This window comes from Ctenopharyngodon idella, chromosome 11, assembly GCF_019924925.1.
Source record: "Ctenopharyngodon idella isolate HZGC_01 chromosome 11, HZGC01, whole genome shotgun sequence".
Taxonomy (NCBI): Eukaryota; Metazoa; Chordata; class Actinopteri; order Cypriniformes; family Xenocyprididae; genus Ctenopharyngodon; species Ctenopharyngodon idella.
The window spans coordinates 9,822,786-9,842,682 of NC_067230.1; the positions used below are offsets into that span (position 1 = coordinate 9,822,786).

General features: G+C 38.3%; 1 protein-coding gene across 1 annotated transcript; it reads right to left on the reverse strand.

Annotated features, from left to right (window-relative positions):
• Positions 1-29: 29 nt before the first annotated feature.
• cdh27 (cadherin 27) lies at positions 30-19,357 on the reverse strand. The gene is made up of 17 exons (XM_051913489.1): positions 19,334-19,357; positions 18,225-18,341; positions 8,383-8,532; positions 8,154-8,298; positions 6,782-6,945; positions 6,343-6,474; positions 5,696-5,878; positions 4,865-5,160; positions 4,435-4,577; positions 3,992-4,219; positions 3,617-3,838; positions 3,279-3,400; positions 3,048-3,143; positions 2,828-2,914; positions 2,625-2,678; positions 2,428-2,514; positions 30-2,262 (listed from the first exon to the last, which is right to left on the reverse strand). Exons 1-17 carry the CDS (start codon positions 19,355-19,357, stop codon positions 2,029-2,031), a joined length of 2,484 nt encoding a protein of 827 aa, XP_051769449.1. The 3' UTR covers positions 30-2,028.
• Positions 19,358-19,897: the final 540 nt, after the last annotated feature.

A 19,897-nucleotide genomic window follows, 5' to 3' on the forward strand; every position in this document is an offset into this window, starting at 1 on the left:
ACAAATTAAAAGAATACATGACAGCTGGAACAGCACAACAATGTAAGACAGACAATTGTGTGATTGTAGAGATAGCAAGAAAACATCTACTAAACAAACATTTTAAGTAAGAGAATAAGGTAAGAAACAATCACATTTTTTCCCACTTAAGCACTGGGTCAAAGGCAACAATACATTGTTACAGGTAAGTTTTGACATTCCATGATTTCTTCTACATTTCTGTAGATTTTTTGCCTTTCTACTTTTGATGTGTACTTTCTACTTTTTGATGCGTACAAAAAGACTTTTCAATGGTTAAGATACAACCATCTTACAAAACATGCCAGTAACTGATTAAGGATACGATTCTATGTAACCCTGAGTACAATGTTTTTACTTGCATCATATATTTTGACATGTAAACAATCACTCTAAAAACAAAATAAAGATCATTGCATTTCCTCAAATTGAGGTAGTAATAACTTTTCTTTGCAGGTGCAGTTTACTCACACTTGAAATATAGGCTATCTTTGCAGGTGACATCTCTTGTACTTGAAAAAAGACTATTTTGGCTTCAAACTCAAAGTGTGAATTTCACTTTCTTGAATCTCTAATGTCAAGATTTGAGACCATTTGCATAAGTGGCAAATTGAGAATTTTAGGTTGTAAAAGTATGCACTGAACATTCTTTTATAACCTGGAAAACTATAGACAAGTGAATGCTTATATATAATATTTGCCATTTGTCATAGAAATTACAAAATAAACAATGCAATCACACAATCCTATTTCAGGCACACATTAAAAAAAAAAAAAAAAAAAAAAAAAATCTATTGTGAAATAATAATAATACCAATACCAATCAAACTTTATCTATGAGGGACATTAAAAAAAAAAAAAAAATCTCTCTAATTATTATCACTATTTTTTTTTTTTCTTTTGAAACAATTAACCCTTCTGTTCAAAATAACCAGTCCTGTATAAGAATGTAAAACATCTTCAACATCCTGGGGCTGGATTCACAAAAGCCTTCTTAAGAAAGAACTTTTGACATTTCGTTGTGAAAGTCACAATGATAGTTTTGATGATGTGTTTTTTACTAGGGCGGGACAACCTGTTACTCACATGAGATTGCAGCAATAGAAAACAACGAAGATCCAATCAATGCAATTAAGTCCCGTCCTACTTTTTTTTTTTTTTTTCTTGTTCGAGATGTTTCACTGGGATATATGTCACAATAGGGAATGAAGGACTATCAAAACTTCCATTTATGCTAACTTCAAGATAAATTCCATGAAGTTCATAAGAATATTCCTGAGTGCACTTCTTTAAAAAATCTAAAGTTGTCAAATGTTTTTTTTTATGAACATATTTTTCGTAAAAAGAAAATGACTTTGGTGTTATACTGAATGGTGATTCTTGCTGAAGAACACTTTAAAGGCCGTGTTTTTTTGCTCTTCTCGCAGATTAGGCTACCCTAATAATCAATCATAATCAGTGTGCACACTATTTCGTCGCGACCACCTTGACTGGAGTTCAGTACTTGGCATCACGTTTTTAATGCCCTGTGTATTTAAACTGGCCTAGTTATTTTTAAAGAGTCTGTCTCATAATGGATCGGTCTGTTGCATTCATGATTTAAACTTTTAAATCATCTTTTTTTTCTTTTTGTGATCTCTGCACCCTGTAGCCTATCTCTGTGTGTGTGTGTGTGTGTGTGTGTGTGTGTGTGTGTGTCTAGCGTTGTGAACGTGTCCGGTATATTAACGCTCCCATATGTTAATTCTGACGAAAATGTCTAAAATTAAAAACAAGGACACTATTTTTAGTAAAGTTGTCGTTACTGAATTGCGACGAATTACACATGTGAAAAAACACATTTAGATCAAATGTATAATTCATACGTTGCATATGTAAAACGTGGTTTTGGAACAGTTTCCATGTGAAATCCATGTGATCATATGTGAAACATGGCGACATGTCCATGTGGAAAACATGGGACATTTTATTGTTAAAAATGTTTTGTGAATCCATCCCCTGATCACTAGACTATCTAGTCCCATTCTTCATCACTTCTGTTTTTGACATTGTCCCTGGGTTACAGATAGAAGCCAGATGCTTAAATGCTGGTCCAAGGTCAGAGAAAAGCTCAGGATCAAACTCATTACTGGGCAGGTCTATGGGGTCAAGGTCTGCAAAGTTCTCAGAGTTGTCCTCAAAGGTATAAAGTTGAGGCTCGTAATCAAGCAACTCATTTTCCTGGGACTGTATTGAATGCAGCCTCTGAAAGTTGAGGAAGAAATATGTTCAGTGAACGAACGGATGAATAAACAAACAAACAATTAAATGAATGTAATGCATGAATGAATGAATGAATGAATGAATGTTGAATTTATATGTTGCTTGTCTGTGAAAAACTGAAGCTGAATTGGCTACTTGGGAACTTACCTGAGAAAGCAAGCTTTGTAGAGTCGATCGGGTGATGAAATAGGCACTCTTTCTTCTTTGTGAGTTCCTCCTGCTAAATGTTGAACCCTAAGGGGTATAAGGAAAGCCCTATATATTACTGGTTTTAAGATTTCACAAGAAAAAACTATTTACTGAACAATAACAAGTTTAAACATATTAAAATGATTAAGATTTACCTGGTAGTGGTTCTCACTCTGATACTGGATTTGTTTCCGCATCCATGCCTGTTTCTTAGGTACAGAAGACAGTACAGTAAACATTGAACTTCCACTTTCACTTTAAAAGAATCATTACATTATTTATTTTGAATAATTAATAATATATATTAGTCCTTTTTAAATGATTGTGACAATTTCGTAAACAAACTCTGCTGTATTACCTCACTAGAATACTGTGATCTGCCTCTAGACCAACGGTCATCCACTTGAACTGGGAGACTCTGAGTGGCTATAACATTGCTAGATACCTGTGGCCACAAAAGAAAAAAGAAAAGAAAAAGAAAACAATACAATTCTTAGTGTAATGAAGGACAGTGGCTATATGAACTTCTTAGTGTTTCCAAGACCTTATTATGCAACAAATTGAAATATTTACCATACCTGCTGAATGTCAGATGTCTGTTGAACCCCATTATTGACAAGAGTTGCTTCCTTTGACTGACTTACAGATGTTTTCTTCAGTAGAATAGTCGGGACCTTTATGAATGTAAATACTAGATTAACAGTCATTTGTTATCTTTGTAGAATTGACTTAGGAACAACAAAAACAAAATAAAACTATGAAAGCTTTGTTTAGTTTTTTTTATATAAGAAATCTTAGTCACATATTACCACACAATCAGTGCCAGGTTTCTCAATGTTAGAAGGCAGAAGGGCATCTTCTAAGACATTGTCTACTTCCACCAGAGACTTCACAGTCCCACAAGAGCAAGTTAGGGACAGCAACAGGCTTGCTAATAGGAAAAATGGCTTTCAGATTAAAGATCTTTTAACTTTCTTACAAACAACATCAAATATTTGAAATCTTAGTGCACTCCCACAAGTACTAGTAAGTACCAAATCCTGGTTGTACCCTAATGTGCCCCAATAATAACAGGGCAACACAGGATAAGAATTGTGTTTATTTAATCCTTTTATGGGGAATTTAAAGGACAGAATCCATTGCTTACCCAAAATCATCAGCACGGCAAAGATGGTAATTCCTATGACACCACTTCCTACTGTTTGCTGTGTGTTGCGCTGCAGCAGACAGTTTGGTGAGACAGCACAATCACATGCGGCAACAGAGAGATTCTGAAGGACAAACCTGCCCTGTTTATCAGAGATTTTCAAAATCAGTGTGTACAGACTGGCATGAACACTTTTATCCTTCACCAAATGCACTGTGTTACCTACAAGACAAAGTAAAAAAAGAAAAAAAAGAAATGTGATGACTATGAGTTTTGCATCAAGAGCTTAGTAAAAGACTAACCAAATGTTGAGTACACTATGATTACGATCATCATCCAGGAAGCTGACAGTGGCAATGGGAAGGTTTTATTTACCATGGCTGGGGTCAAAGCTCCATTTATCCTTATGATCTCCTATTACTTCAAAACTGAATGGTCCGCTGTATGGATCCCCATCAGGGTCATAGGCTGTGATCTCTGTACTTGACACTTCATCAGACTGACAGACAGAAACCATGTTCTCCTTTAACAAGGGGACATTATCGTTCTTGTCTTCGATGTGGATCTGAATTGTAGCAGTGCTTGTCATTGGAGGATGGTCATCTGGTGTGGAGAATCAGTAATTTGAAAGTGAAACATGAAATAATACTTATATAGAGCTGATAATAGTTTTAGTAAACTATGTAGGTGTTCTCTGTGCATTTGGCCTGAGACACTAGGATAGGCTCCAGTGTCCCTAAGACCCTACATAGGACAAGCGGTTTGGAAAATGGATGGATGTAGTTTTTGCCAAATGCAAAACAACCATATAGTATTACCCTTCTCTGTCACAAGGACAGTGACTGTATAAGTCCCGTTCGTCACATGACTTGACTCTCTGTCCAATGCCTCTTTTACAAAGATTTCCCCGGTTGTTTTGTCTACTCTGAACCAACCTGCAGGATCTTGTTCAATAGAATACCTGATGGGAGGAAACAATTTTAACAAGCTGGATCCCCAGAGTGGCATCAAAAGGTTTTTGGACACTTTTGGACAGTTAAGTTAGTCAAAAGGTATAGTTACAGGTATAGTTCATTACATTAATACAATCTATTGTTTTGTCATTTCAAACCTAACTTTTGTTGTACTAATTTTAAATATCTTTTAAATAAATTTCATGTGGTTTGATACTCCACACCTTTTTAACTGTGGCTTTAGAGTTCAAATGGAGTTAAATGATTCTGATGATCGAACACATGGGAAACATACTCTAGTTTGTGAGGACGTCCAGTGTCAGGATCGACTGCTGTCACTCTGTCCACAAATGCTCCAATAACACCATTTTCTTCCATATTTACTTTCCTTTTTGGATCTGGGAAGTATGGAGGATCATTTGCATCTTCCACTGTTATGGTAATATTAATAGAGGATGGTTTTGATGGATTTGTGATGACGGTCCAGAGGCCATCTGCAGGTTTAGCCTTCACCTCACAAAAGAAATAAGGCTCTTCATTCTCTACAAAGATGGTGAGTTTTTGTTCTGCTTGTTTTTCAAAGTCTAGGGGCTGCATGCAGAGAATTAAAAAAAAAAAAAAAAAGGGAAAAGGAAAAAAACAATAATGTATATTAGTATAGCAGGTGTTTGCTTGTTGTTTGCTAAGAAATAAACTTGTCAAGATTACACTGCAATAAAGATCATTTCTAGAACATATTTATGAATATTTACATTTTCAAAATAAATACATCACAAAAGCAATACTAAAAAGCTTAATCCTAAATTTCTAAAATGAATAATGTTATTAATATAAATAAATTTATATTAAAAACCTTTGATATTCACCATAATATGACAGATTACATTAGATTACATAGATTACATTTAGAGGGACACAAAACTGAATCTTACAAATGTTGATATTCAGATGAAATGACAAAATTAAGAAAAGTGTAGCCATATATTAAGTGTGTTGAGATGAGATTTTGTGGAATCTCTGAAAAAATGTAAGGCCTCTAAATGACTTAGTATAATTTATTTCTTTGTGCTTATGAGATTGTTAACACTATGATATTTACAGAATAGCCTACAGTGAGTACACATACCTTAATCACTGTGAGGATTCCATCATTGGTGTCTGGATCAGTGTGAATGGAGAAGTGACCACCTTTATCCCCTTGTATGGAGTATCTGACCCTCCATGCTGGAGTGAGACGGGTGTCAGTATCAGTTGTGTGTATTTTGAGAGGGGAGATACCTTTCGTCCCCTCCACCACATACCCTGAACCCTGAATGTGTATGATAAATAAATAAATAGTTAAATAAATCATAAAAAAAGTTCACCACAATTTAACACACTTTTTCCAAACCTGCATTCATTTCTTTTACTTTTTTTTTTTCTGTGGAACACACGCAGAAAAAGAGATTTTTTTTTTTTTTGCCTATACAATGAGTCATTCGATGTAAGGACAAAAAAAAAAAAAAAAAAAAAATATATATATATATATATATATATCTTTTTGGGTCTTGCAGCAGAAGGAAAATCATACAGTTTTGGAACAAGATGAAGGTTATTTCTTACTGAATTATTCTTTTAAAGTGACTTTCTTCTGAGTAACTAATGTATGCATTTATCTGAAATATTGTCACAGTGTCTGGATTGTCCCTTCAGTAAAAGCTGCGTTTGGATCTCCAACCTTTTGAGTCTCGAAGCAGTTCGTAACAGTTATTTATTGGACAGATTAACACTAACCGTTTGCCCTGTGATAACTGGTATATGGTTGTTGCCATCCTGAATGTTGAGAATTATGGTTGCTGTGCTTGACAACTTTACAACTTCTCCACGATCCTTTGCTTCAACTATTATAGTGTATTTATTAGCCACCTGAAAAATAAAACCGGTTATAGCCTACTCTCATATACATACTCAAAAAGTTCACCAGCAATGTCAAGATATTTTAAAGACATGTTTTCACATGTTACTTTAATTCCCGTTGGTTTGTCAGGCACTAACATGATGGCTCATGTCTTGTTACAGCAATATTCCAATGTTAGCTTTACGGGCATATATATGCCATAGGCCATAGCATGTTATGGCCTGAATACACTGTGCAAGTAAGAATAAAGTAATAATATATGCATTGAGTAATCATCCATGTACTTGCAAATTATGCCTTCTTTGTGCTTTTTACCTCATAATCAAAGCATCCTTTAAACGATATTGCACCACTGTCTTGGATATAGAATTCCGTATTTTTAGTGGCTGGAGCTACGGAAATGATTTTGTAATCAATGGTGGAATTCAGAGTTCCCGCTGCATCCTTATCAATTGCTAATACACCAACAACAAAACTACCTGCAAACAGATAATATAAAGAAAATTACTTAATTCCTTTGTTCATAGATCTGCTGAAAATTAAAATATGTTACTTATCCTCATAGCGTTCCAAATCCATAAGATTTTGTTTCATCTGTGACCAAGATGAAAACGTATTTCATCCATATAATTACAATTAATATGGACTGATTATGCTTCAAAATGATGCAAAAGGACATCTAGTGTTCATGTAGTTCAAACAGTAGAGCATGGTTTCAGCAACACATGGATCTGATTATTATGGAAACTGATAAAATGTAGAATAACTTATTCAGAAATGTGGCTAAAGTGATTTATTAAAAATATGTGACTCGCATGAAACATTTGTTCACAAATCCGACCTAGTTACTTCTCTTAGTGCTGATCTCAACATTTTCAATGAACAACAACTTAAACTGTCACAAAAAGCTTGTGTGGCATGAAAAAAGCTTAAAAGATATCATACAAGTCATATAGAGCACCTTCATTGTACTTTCATTGTGCTCTCTTTTTTTTAAGCTTGAATACCCATTCATTGTAATTGTATAGAAAAGAGCAACCAGTATTTTGTTTAAAATTCTGTGTTCCACAGAAGAAAGAGAGTTATAAGGGTTTGTAATAACATGAATGTGAGTAAATAATACACTATGTAAACATATTTGCCATAGTATTTGTACCTTGCTGATTAATATTTATGAGAGCTTATAAATAAGAGCTTGCAAATACATCATTTTTTAAAATATTATTTTCACCATACTAGTTTTCAAATGCCTTTTTTTTTTTTAACAATTCTGATGATATAGCATAACGTAATATATATATATATATATGATTTTATTGTGTGTATGGGATGCAACAAAATTCAAGCAAAAGTAGCCTACAAAGGACTCAAATGTTTAAAAACGCATTTCCACCACTATAATTATCATCACAAAATGAATGTTAATGTAGGATGTGGCAGAAATGAAAATGGTTCAGAAAAATTACAAAAATGGCAGAATGGCATGATGTTGGTAGACCCATTAAACTAGTCATTCTATGAAAAGTGTTTCAAGGGAGTTTAACTTTTAAAAGTGAACAAGACCAAACATGTCCTTAGTTGGAAAAAACAGCCATATAGGATTTAGATAATAATGTGCAGTAAATCAAATCTGAAATGCCCATTATTTCAGTTGATGAAAATGCTACAGTTAAGCAATGATACTGACCTTGTTTTGCTGCCTCATTTATAGTGACATCATAAACTTTTCTCTGGAATATTGGCGGGTTGTCATTGATGTCCAGTATGTTGACCTCCATGCCTAGTTGTGTGTCTATGGCCAAGTTGGATTTATTTCTTGCTTGAAAGGTCAGCTTTGAAAGGATAATGAGATTAGTTTTAGACCTATAACCTTTTTATCCTACCATCTGATAAAAAAAAATTCTGATTCCTCTTACCATCAAAACACTGTATTGCTCAAAGTCGACCTTACGGTGGACTTTAATGACTCCTGTGCTCGAATCAATAGACAGGACACCCTTTGGGTCTTCATCCACACCTTTGCCTTTTAGCATGAACTCCACTAAATAGCTACGGTCCAGTTTAATCTAGAATTTGGGTAAAGAAATTTTCTCAGGAAGGCAAGTTTTATAACATTATGGCACCTTTTGTGGCCCAAGGATAACTACTTATGTCATTTAACAATTAATTTGTTAATTAACATCCCTTTAATGCAAGAATTTTAGGTTACATTTTTCATTACAACTATTGCACTGCCTTTTCATTAATAATGAAATGTCCTGAATATTTGTTTCCGGTTTTATTCCTGAATTTTGTAAAATTTGAATTGAAGTAGCAAAGTTAAATTGAACAAAATTCAAATAAATTCATGTCGTTTTTAATAGTATGTCATGTTATTACCCATAACATTGATATTCATGAATAAAAACATTAGCCTATATCAGGGGTGTCCAAACTACGGCCCGGGTATGAATTTCAAACGGCCCGCAGCCTGTCTATTAAAATCTATTATACGTGGCCCGCCATGCATAATTTACAAATCGTGCAGTTTCACAATGTCAACACAAGGTGGCAGTACTAGAATTTAGGCCAGGGAAACATTAACGCGCCAAAAGCGGAACGAAACAGTGCTACTTGTGCGCACCGCACAGGGCGCGACTCACGAGTTTACAAATGTGTTTACTTGCTGAGTGTCTCGATCACACGACCACTAAACAGACAGCGAGAAGTGTTCGAGTTCGGCGTAGAGGTCTCAGGTACAAGCTGCAAATCTCTCTGTGATTTAATTCAGTTTAAAGTCAGTTGAAACAGCGCTGACTTAACAACACTAACGTGCAAATCAGTAGAAGCATTGAGCCGATCCAGTTAGAATACTTTTAAACCAACAATTCAACAACATTTATCATGGAATTACAGTGGTAACACTACCTGTAACTGTGGTATTTTGTTAGAAATGTAGGTTATTTATTTATTTTTTTACATTTTTAATGTATTAAATGAGTAATAAAGGCCAAATTACAGACTGTTTTTTGTCATAAACTTGCAGTTTTGTGCATTCGTATTTAAATACTAAATACTACATTCCATAAAGCCATTCTAGATATAGAAACAATATTTTTTACTTTTTACCATGTAGTGAGGTGCCATATGTGGTTTATATATTTATATATATATATATATATATATATATATATATATATATATATATATGGTTTTCTATGAGTGGAAAGGGAGGCATGACTCCTGCTGTAACTTTACCTGCGGGTGTCGCTGTTGGGCAGTGTTCCTTAAGAAATATGAGTGACTTGCGCTCTTTTTAATGTCATAATTTGTAATATTTGTATTGTTTTATACGTAATATGGATTATTTTCTCATCCTATATATTTTTTTTTTTCTTTTTGAGGAGACACCCTTGCCTCCTCGGAGGAAGCGCCCCTGATATATATATATATATATATATAATAGAGAAGGAACCGGCCCCCCAGATGTGTGCACAACATCAAATCTGGCCCCCTTTTAAAAAAGTTTGGACACCCCTGCCCTAGATATTAATATTCAGTGTCACTATTGTAAACCCTAACGCTCAAAATACTTAATTGGTTTTAGTAGGACAAACTTAAATTAAACAAATTAGTTCAGTTAAATTAACTGTTATGAGTATTTAGAACTTTATTTTTCTTTTGAGTTCACAGGACTGACATATTTCAAATAAACTAAACTGTTTCATTGTTTTGAGTTGTAAGAAGTTGTAATTTCTTTTAATTTAGACTAACTTAAGTTTAACTGAAACTGGGATTTTTTATTTCCCAGCATGCTTTGCCCACAGCAATCGAAAGGGAGAGTAAATGCTAAAATTAAAGTGTTATATAATGTTTTTTGTTTTTTTTTTTGTGCAAGATTAATGGTAAGGGACATTTATTAGTGATTAATGTTTTGTTATGCTAATGAGAGTTTCTTTTAATGTGGGTTTTTGGAGAGTTACCATCATGGTGACAAGTGGCGCATACTGCTTGGTTTGAGAGCAGGTTAAGTTACATGTTTTAAGTTGCTGTACGCATTCAGTAAGTGTTATACCATGCTAATGTCAACATGTTAGCAAATTAGCAAGTTGGCATTTTCTGAATCAGTTTGTTATAGCAAGCAAAATATTTACGTTGAGATAACCTGATAATTTTAAGTTAAATGTGTAAATGAGTTAACTCAAATATATAAAAAACTATAAATATGTAACAGTATAAAATAAAAAGCTTACTTAAACTTTGTTTCTTAACTTAATATATATAAATAAATCCAGGTGCATTAACAAACAATGCAATTTTCCCAGATAACATCATCAAAAGGCAGTAATACTGGTTAATCCTTCCACAGTATCAAAACATGACTGATTACAGACCGATTACTATCTAAACTGTAACATCCAACTCTGTATTTGGCAGAAATTACATAATATATCTTGTTTATCTATCGAACGATCACACGTGAATCGTTACATATCCGTACATGCCCGTGCAAATGTACAAAGTTAAATAATACACTTCAAACACATTTAAAAACATATAGAATTTGAAGAAAACTTACTTTATGGTCATGAACTAACACTTTGAAACACCAAACGCCAAAAAACAGGCAGGAAAAACTAAGTGTGCAGCTGCCGTTCTCTCAGTAATAATACAATGACGCAGCAGGCAGCAAACTTTAACAATAATGCTCTACAAACTATCAAAATAGGTGTCCCTCAAAAAAAAAGACTTAATTTCTCCAGAAGCCTTTTATACAGTCACTCTGGCAGCGCTTGCAAACTCACATAGCCAGGACGCATTCACTACAGAGAGAGAGAGAGAGAGAGAGAGAGTAAAAGAGAGTAAAACAGACGGAGTCTAAATGAATAAACCATCTTGGATAAAACAGCTCAATATTTAATACTGAAGTCACTTCATGGGACCAGACCAAGAGTTATATTGTCTCCTATTGCAAATCCTCTGCATATTTAAAACTTCAGCTGTTATTTAAATATTATACTGAAAATTTTAGTATTCTTGAATAAGAAATGTCTGATTTATTTGTGATTATGTACCTATTTTTACTTATACTAATGTTATGTTTTGTTATTTTTAGACTAATATTCAATACACTTTGGAAAGAAGCTCCAGTCCTCATTCTTTGTGTCCTGACCGACACCCTAGGAGTGTACTGCTGATAGTCAGAACCAGAGCCTAGCAGTCTCCTTTCCTCTCCAACAACTGGTCCTTCGAGCCGGAGACAGTGTTCATTCCTGGTACCATAGAATCTGATGAGGAGATCGTTGGGGCAGCCAGACCAAAACGCCAAACACGTCCACCAGTCCGACTCCAAGACTTTGAAGTGCAGTATGTAGGGGGAAGAGCTGTAACTGAACATGCTGTCCCACCCCCCGGGAGGTACCTGCCCATGTGACACCTCTCCAGTCATCATGGGACAATCCTGATTACCTCTATGATGATGCTGCTCCTCGCACAGGCCCTCGGTTGAGATCACCAAGCTTCAGTTAGACAGAGTGCAGTGAAAACCTACCTCAGTCATTCATGTCAGCCCAGCAGCCCAGATACCCTGAACCTGAATACTATAATGAACTCCAAGACATTCGCAGAGAGAATGCACAGTTGCTGCTGTCACACCAAGCCTTTCGTGCTGACCTGATGGAGTTGAAAGCAGTTCGTACTGAGTTCAAAGAACTTGTTAAAGTTGCTCAAACCCTAAGAGCAGAGCTCAGTCCAAGTAAAAGCCATGACAGTCCTCCAGTGCGACCAGACCCCAAACTGCTATCCAGTCCTTCCTGCCACGTAGATCAGACAGAGCTGGCCACATCAGCTGATGATGAAGAGTGGCCTGAGCTTCCACCCTGGCCTGATCCTGAGTTAGAACTGAGAAGGGGTATGGAGACTTTAAAGTTATCAAAACCCAGCACAGCTACCTACCAACGAGAGGTACCGAGGTACTCCAAGGTTTCCCAGTCTCACCCTTCACCAGCATATCGGCCTTCTCAGTATTATTCGCAAAGTCCAGATGTGCTATCTCTGCCACCAACACCTGAAAACCTCAGAGAGTTGTTATCCTTAGCTGCACAGCCCTCATATTGGAAACCTTCACTGGCCCAAATTCCAGTTTCCTCTCCCCGATGTGGACCCATGCCAGCTCAGTCGAGTCATCTAGCACCTGCAGTTAAGGTAGAATCCAACATACCACAATTAACCCACACCTCAGGGTCAGATTATGTGTATAGAGGGCCTATCCCTACTATTCCCAAGTTCAGCTAGCCAGATCCAAGCGAGTTTGCCAGACTTCGAATTGCTTTGGAGAATCTGCTTCCTCCAGATGGGACTGAACTCTTTAAATATCAAATACTGGTGGACCATTTAAAGTTGGATGAAGCTAAGCTGATTGCAGATGCCTTTCTGAACTCGCCTACTCCGTTAACTGACACCATGGTGGCCCTCCATGAGAAGTTTGGTCAGCCCCACCAACTAGCATTAAGGAAAACTGCCAGTGTTCTGGAAGCCCCTGATGTAAAGCGTGGGGATACTGTTGCATTTCAGAAGTTTGCTCTTCAGGTACAGTCATCGGTGGGTTTGTTGAAGACTTTAGGACCTGAAGGTGACGTTGAACTGAATTGTGGGTCACATGTTGCACATCTTTTGAGCAAACTTTCTTCTGAACAGCGAGCTGAGTTCCACCGTCACATATCCGGCAACCCGGAACTGTACCTACTCTGCATGATCTCTCAAACTGGCTCCGCTACAAAGCCTGGTGCCTGACTTTGATGTAGAGATTGCCTCACAAGGAGTTCAAGACCGACAGACAAAGTAAAAAGACTGTAGCCATTCTTCATGGGGTTGGAGAGTTTCACAATGTAGCTTCCCTGTCCCCTCAGAAGGGTACTACTCAACAGACCAAACCAGTTGATACTGGATTCAAGATAATAATTGCTGTTGGCGCTGTGCCAGGACTCATCATGCTGATCAGTGTGACCTGAAAAAGCCCTGCATCTTTGCCCTCTGCACAAAGTACATGTCAGATCCTCCCAAGAGGATATAGTCAGTGCCGAGAAGAGTTGCCTTACCAGTTCCTCTCCAGACAGATTTTACCTGGACAAACCTGTTGTTGGGAACCGTGTCATGCTCAAGGTAGTACCTGTACATGTCCATTATGAAGACCGTACCTCAGAAAAATTTGCGCTTCTGGATGATGGCTCTGAGAGAACCATTCTGCTCCCATCTGCTGTCAAAGCCCTGGGCATACAGGGTACACCTGAAGATCTCCCTTTGCACACTGTGCAACAAGACATTGAAGTTCTTCATGGGTCATCTATCTCCTTTCAAGTATCCCCAACCCACAAGCCTCAAACCCTTCACAGGATTAACCCTTTACAACATGCCTTTGCTGCAGATCGCCTCAATCTGTCACGACAGTCTTATCCTGTGTATCAACTGCAGAAGAAGTATAGACACTTACGTGGTCTTCCCATCCTGCCCATGAAAGATGCTCAGCCTCTTCTTCTGATTGGGTCAGATCAACCACATCTCATTACACCAATCGAGCCTATCAGATTAGGTTATCCAGGTGGACCTGCTCTGCTGCTGTCAACACACGCTTGGGATGGACCCTCCAGGGCCCTGCATTCTCTCAACAATGCCTGCTGACATCTGTCCTTCCCCCTCAAGATGAGCTCTTCAAGAATGTCCAAAGACTATGGCAGATAGAAACTGTTCCACACAGGGATGAGAAAGAGGTAACTCGTTCTAAACAAGATCAGAAGGCTTTACAGTTACTCGAAACCAAGACCATCCACACAGAAGTGAACGGCATTCTTCGACTGGCAACGCCCTTACTACGGCAGAAGGTTATGCCTCAGTTGCACTGCCCCTAAGGAGTCAGTCATGCCTAACCTGCGCAGCATTGAGAAACATTTGTTGAAGGATCCAGTGAAAGCAGAAACCTGTAGAGCAGAGATGGAGAAGCTCATGCAGACAGGAGCTGTCCAGGAAGTAACTCAAGAGACAACAGACTCTGACGAATGTTGGTATACACCCCACTATATTGTCAGTCATAATGGGAAATCTTGTGTTGTTTTCAACTGTTCACACCAATATCATGGGCACTCAACCAGTATCTATTGCCTGGCCCTACAATTGGCGCATCATTGCTAGGTGTACTCCTCAGATTTAGGGAGCATCCAGTTGCAGCAAGTGGTGATATCAAGGAGATGTTCCATCAGGTCCGCCTCCTTCCTGAGGATCGTCCCTTACTGCGGTTCCTCTGGTATGATCTGAAAGTGGATGAAACCCCTAAAGTCTTTGAATGGCAGGTGTTACCATTTGGTACTACGTGTAGTCCATGCTGTGCCACTTATGATCTGCAGCACCATGTGACAGAGCACAGCATGACAAATGAGTCTGTCAGGTTCTCGGTGGAGAAATGTTTTTATGTGGACAAATGTCTTCAGAGTCTGGACACCCCTGAGGCAGCCAGGTACTTGGTCAATGGACTGAGAGAGATGCTTTCCAAGGCTAGAATTGAGATACGACAATGGGCCAGCTATGTTCCCGGCATTCTGAGTCACTTACCAACAGAAGCTCAAGCTGAGAGTTTGGAACTTTGGTTAGCTCAAGACAAGTCAGATATTCCAGAGTCAATCTTAAGCCTAAGCTGGAACTGGCAGACTGATACCCTAGCGTACAAGCACCGACCTGTTGTGTATGAGACTCCCACCCTCAGGAACAAGGTCCTAGCCACTCAATATGACCCTCTAAGACTTCTTTTGCCCTACGCCACCCAAGCCAAGGTCATAATTAGGCAGCTATGGAATAAGCAGCGGGGTTGGGATGATCCAAACTTACCACCTGAACTCCTGCAGTCATGGTGCGTCTGGGAGAATGAACTTCAGTACCTGCCAAGCATCATCCTCCCTAGGACTTATGTCCCTCCTGAGGTGGAGAAGGATGGTGCCATACATGAAGTTCACATATTTTCAGATGCTTCAGAACAGGCATATGGGGCTGTGGCATACATGAGGACCACTGACAAGAGAGGCCAAGTGTACCTGTCTTTCATGGTAGCTCGATCACAAGTGGCCCCCAAACGTTCTCATTCCATTCCTGGATTGGAACTTTGTGGAGCTCTTGTGGCTGCTCAGTTAGTTAGATTGCTTCAGAGGGAACTGACCTTGCAGACTGAGAACATGGTGTTATGGACAGACTCTTCCACTGTCCTTACCTGAACTCTGAATCCTGCCACTGCAAAGTTTTTGTTGGCAATAGAGTCGTCGAAATCCAGGAGCTAACAGAGAAGTGTTCCTGGCACTATGTGGATTCTGCAAGCAATCCTGCAGATGACCTCACTAGAGGCAAACCTCTGAATGTCCTTACAGAGACAAACGGATGGTCTCAAGGACCTCCATTCTTACTCCAAGATTCAGCTACCTGGCCAGTGATGCCAAGAACAGACCTAACAGATGACCCCATGGAGCTACGGAAGTCTGCCTTCTGCGGAGCTACGGCATTACAACCCCAATCCATTATCCCTGATTCTTGGAAGAACTCCTGGATGCCACTGCCAAGGTAATTCAGGTAAACCCTACCTCTCATTCCTTTCCTGATGCAGATGATTATCGTCAAGCTGAGATCCTTGTTCTCAAGCGAGTTCAGCAGGAGTCTTTTCCCAATGAATACAGCATTTGGAGAAAGGGAAACCAGTGTCTTCTGACAGTCACCTCCTTACCTTAGCTCCTGAACTGGTCAGATTTAGTGGTTTAATCCGAGTGGGAGGTTGATTGAGGAGAGCTGAGTCCATAGAAGAATGTACCTTACACCCCATTTTATTGGACGCTCATCATCCAGTCACCCGGCTACTGATTAAGCATTATGATTGCAAGCTGCATCATCCAGGACCTGAGTGAGTCTTTGCCGAAATGTGGCACTATTATTGTATCATCCGTCGCCATGAAGCCATTCGTCGGCACCAGCATGGGTGTCCAGGGTGTCAGCATTGGAGGGCACAGCCAACTATTCCTAAGATGGCAGACTTGCCTTCTGCCCGTCTCCATCTCCACAAACCTGCCTTTTACTCATGTGGTGTAGACTGCTTTGGGCCAATGCTGATTCAAATTGGGAGACGCACAAAAAACGCTGGGGGATAATCTTCAAGTGTTTAACTACTAGAGCGGTACACTTGGACCTCCTCAGTACTATGAATGCTGATTCCTTCCTAATGGCCCTTAGGCGGTTTGTTGCACGAAGGGGAACACCAGCGGAACTGTGGTCAGACAGAGGAACAAACTTCAAAGAGGGGTGAAAGAGAGCTGAGAGAAGCCTTCGTTGAAATGGCTTCTGACTTACAGAAACAGCTTGCTCGTCAGAGGACTGACAGTCCTCCTAGAGGTGGAAACTATTCTTAACTCGAAGCCTTTAGGGTACGTGTCTTCGGATGTTGCAGGCATTGTCCCTGTCCCTGTCCCAAATGGCACACTTCATGTGCACTTTCGGTCTTGTGGACTTACAATGGCCGCTGTGTGCGCATGTCCGTTAAGTCCACAAGACCATAGGGTGTCCCATTCGTCATTTAAGCTTAAAGAAGTGTGCTCGTGAGTGCCCCCTTTGTGGCTGCTATGCGCCCTCGATGTGCACTTCTGCTGAGCCCGCAAGACTGTGAGCTACGCAGAGGACTTTACCCGGCAGTCAAAGCGGCATTACGTTGTGAAAGTGCGGACTCAGAGGAAGACCGTGAGGGTTGCCTGCTTGCTGCGTCATTGTATTATTACTAAGAGAGCGGCAGCTGTGCCTGTTATTTGGATGTTTGTTGGCGTTTGGTGTTTCAAAATGTTAGTTCATGACCATAAAGTAAGTTTTCTTCATTATATGTTTTTAAATGTGTTTGAGTGTATTATTTAACTTTGTACGTTTGCACAGGCATGTACGGACATGTAATGATTCATGTGATAAACAAGACATCGATAGATAAACAAGATATGCTATATAATTTCTGCTAAATACAGAGTTGGATGTTACAGTTTATATAGTCAACATCGGTCATGTTTTGATACTGTGGAAGGATTAACCAGTATTACTGCCTTTTTTTTTTATTACTGCCTATTAATACTGAAGTCACTTCATGGGACCAGACCAAGAGTTATATTGTCTCCAATTGCAAATCCTCTGCATATTTAAAACTTCAGCTGTTATTTAAATGTTAGTATTCTTGAATAAGAAATGTCTGATTTAATTGTTATGTACCTATTTTTACTTATACTAATGTTATGTTTTGTTATTTTTAGACTAATATTCAATACACTTTGAAAAGAAGCTCCAGTCTCCTCATTCGTGTCCTGACCAACACCCCAGGAGTGTAATGCTGATAGTTAGAACCAGAACGAAGCAGTCTCCTTTCCTCTCCAACAGTGACCACTCTCACATGCGCTTCATGTTGCCGAATATTATGTCCTAATTAGGCTAAAAACGAGGTCCCTATTTGACTCGTTTTTGTAAAGCTGTTACTAAATTTTGAATTCAGCAAAAAGTCACGTCACACAACCATGAACAGTCATTTTATGTTATCAATCATTGGTGTGACTAATTCAGATAACAAGGGTTATGTTGCAATACTTAAATACAACAAATATTCTTAGGAATGTTTTGTGAATCTGAGTCCTGCAATAACCAAAAGGCTATACCATCCCAGATCAAAATGTTTTGTATTAGTTTATGATTTAATACCAGCAATAAATTATTTGCAAGCATTGACACATACCTGCCCCAATTCATAAGGGAAAGGCCCCGGGTGTTCCTCCACGATGTCAAACGAGTCTATAATCCATGCTCTTTTATGGCGTTTGAGAGGCTCTGTGCTGCTCAGACAGATAATTCCCTTTCAACACAAACAATGTGTTATATACTGTATGGATTTAAACATTAGAAGCAAAAAAAAATATATATATATTGATCAAGAGCAGTTCATATGATCAAATCACAGACAAAATCAGTATTTTATTTGCTTTTGGAAATAAACGTAATATGCAGTGAAACGTGACATGACATTGTTTATTTCTAAGATGGGGTTAAGTGTATGGGGTCGTAGCCGCAAAACAATCCATCTGCTAAACCAAAAGGTAAGAGAAGTTTCTCAAAAGCAGGCCATTAGATGAAGTGATTATGATGCAAAAACTTTGCTTTACCATTCAAAATGCCATTCAATTATTAACATTCAGATCATTTTTAGCCATTTCTGTCATTATGGCAGGGTCAAAGGACATATAATTTTTTTCCGTACGTTTTGAAACACTTTGAGCTAGTACTGTATGTTTACCTGAAAATATTCAAAGTTGTGAAACAGGTTTGGGAAAGGTTATACTTGACTCTCCTTTGTTGCTGTTTTTTCTCAACTGACCCCAAGACAGAAAAATCTCCTGGATAGTGTCTCATGTTACAGGAATGCACATATAAAAACACAGTCTTCCATAAAATGTCTAATAATAATCATTCTAATCACCTGCACAGATTATTCATTAAGATCAAGACTATAAAGTTTCCAAAAATCAGAATGTCAAAACAAATACTGAAGGAAAAACACAGACAGAAAAGTATTCATGTGACATGAATCAATGGTTTTAATTAAATTTAGTTACATTTTACTTTTATTTATGTATTTGGAAGAGAAGAAGTCATTTAAGGTTCAGTTGAGGTAGAAATAGCTCCTTATTGTAACAGAAGCTCATATTTAGTATTTCTTTCGTTTGCAAAACAATGTAAAATGTAAACTATACCAAACAAGTATGGAACGAAACATTTTGATTTAAAGATCTTACTGAATCTTTAATTAACCTATTGAATAACTGTGACAGAAACACAAACTGTACTTACCACAAGCACTAAAGAGCTGAACATCGTTGTAGTCATAATAATGTCAATTCATAATTTTAGGCAGAGTGAAGTAACACTGGAATCTCATGAACTTGTACGCTCAGACCTGCTTCTGCTTTGGACTGAGCGCACACATACCTGTACCCTACCAGAAGCACAGGTAACTACACCCTGGGGCAGTGTTAGAATCAGTATGCAGTGTACACATGTAGACATTATAGAGAGAGAAAGAGACATTACATATGGATCTATAGGAGAGAGAGATTTTTACTCAGTTGCTTTTCAGTACAAATATCAAAACATTCTTATGACAAGGTTTGCAGTAGGACTGTTTCACTTACTGGACTCAAGCTCATCATCAGTTGGTCCTCCTAGGATCGCATCCTCTGGGTGGTCTCACCAGCCCCTGTGTTCGCTGGTGCGTGTGCGGAGGGCACAGGAACCACCATACAGAGTGACTTCATCTCATTGTCACATTCTCTTTCACATTGTACTTAAGTGTTCTAAATAAACTTTCTTCACTTGTTCACTGAAATTGAGTCTTCCATTTATCTGAAGCCTGAC

Bases quoted from the DNA above. Each gene is read 5' to 3' on its own strand.
- cdh27 (XM_051913489.1), bottom strand. From the start codon at position 19,357: ATGTTCAGCTCTTTAGTGCTTGTG. The intron at 5,879-6,342 runs GTTAGTGTTAAT...ATACACATTCAG, and splicing joins CAGTTATCACAGGGCAAACG to GGTTCAGGGTATGTGGTGGA. The intron at 2,263-2,427 runs GTAAGTTCCCAA...CTCAACTTTCAG, and splicing joins TACAAAGCTTGCTTTCTCAG to AGGCTGCATTCAATACAGTC.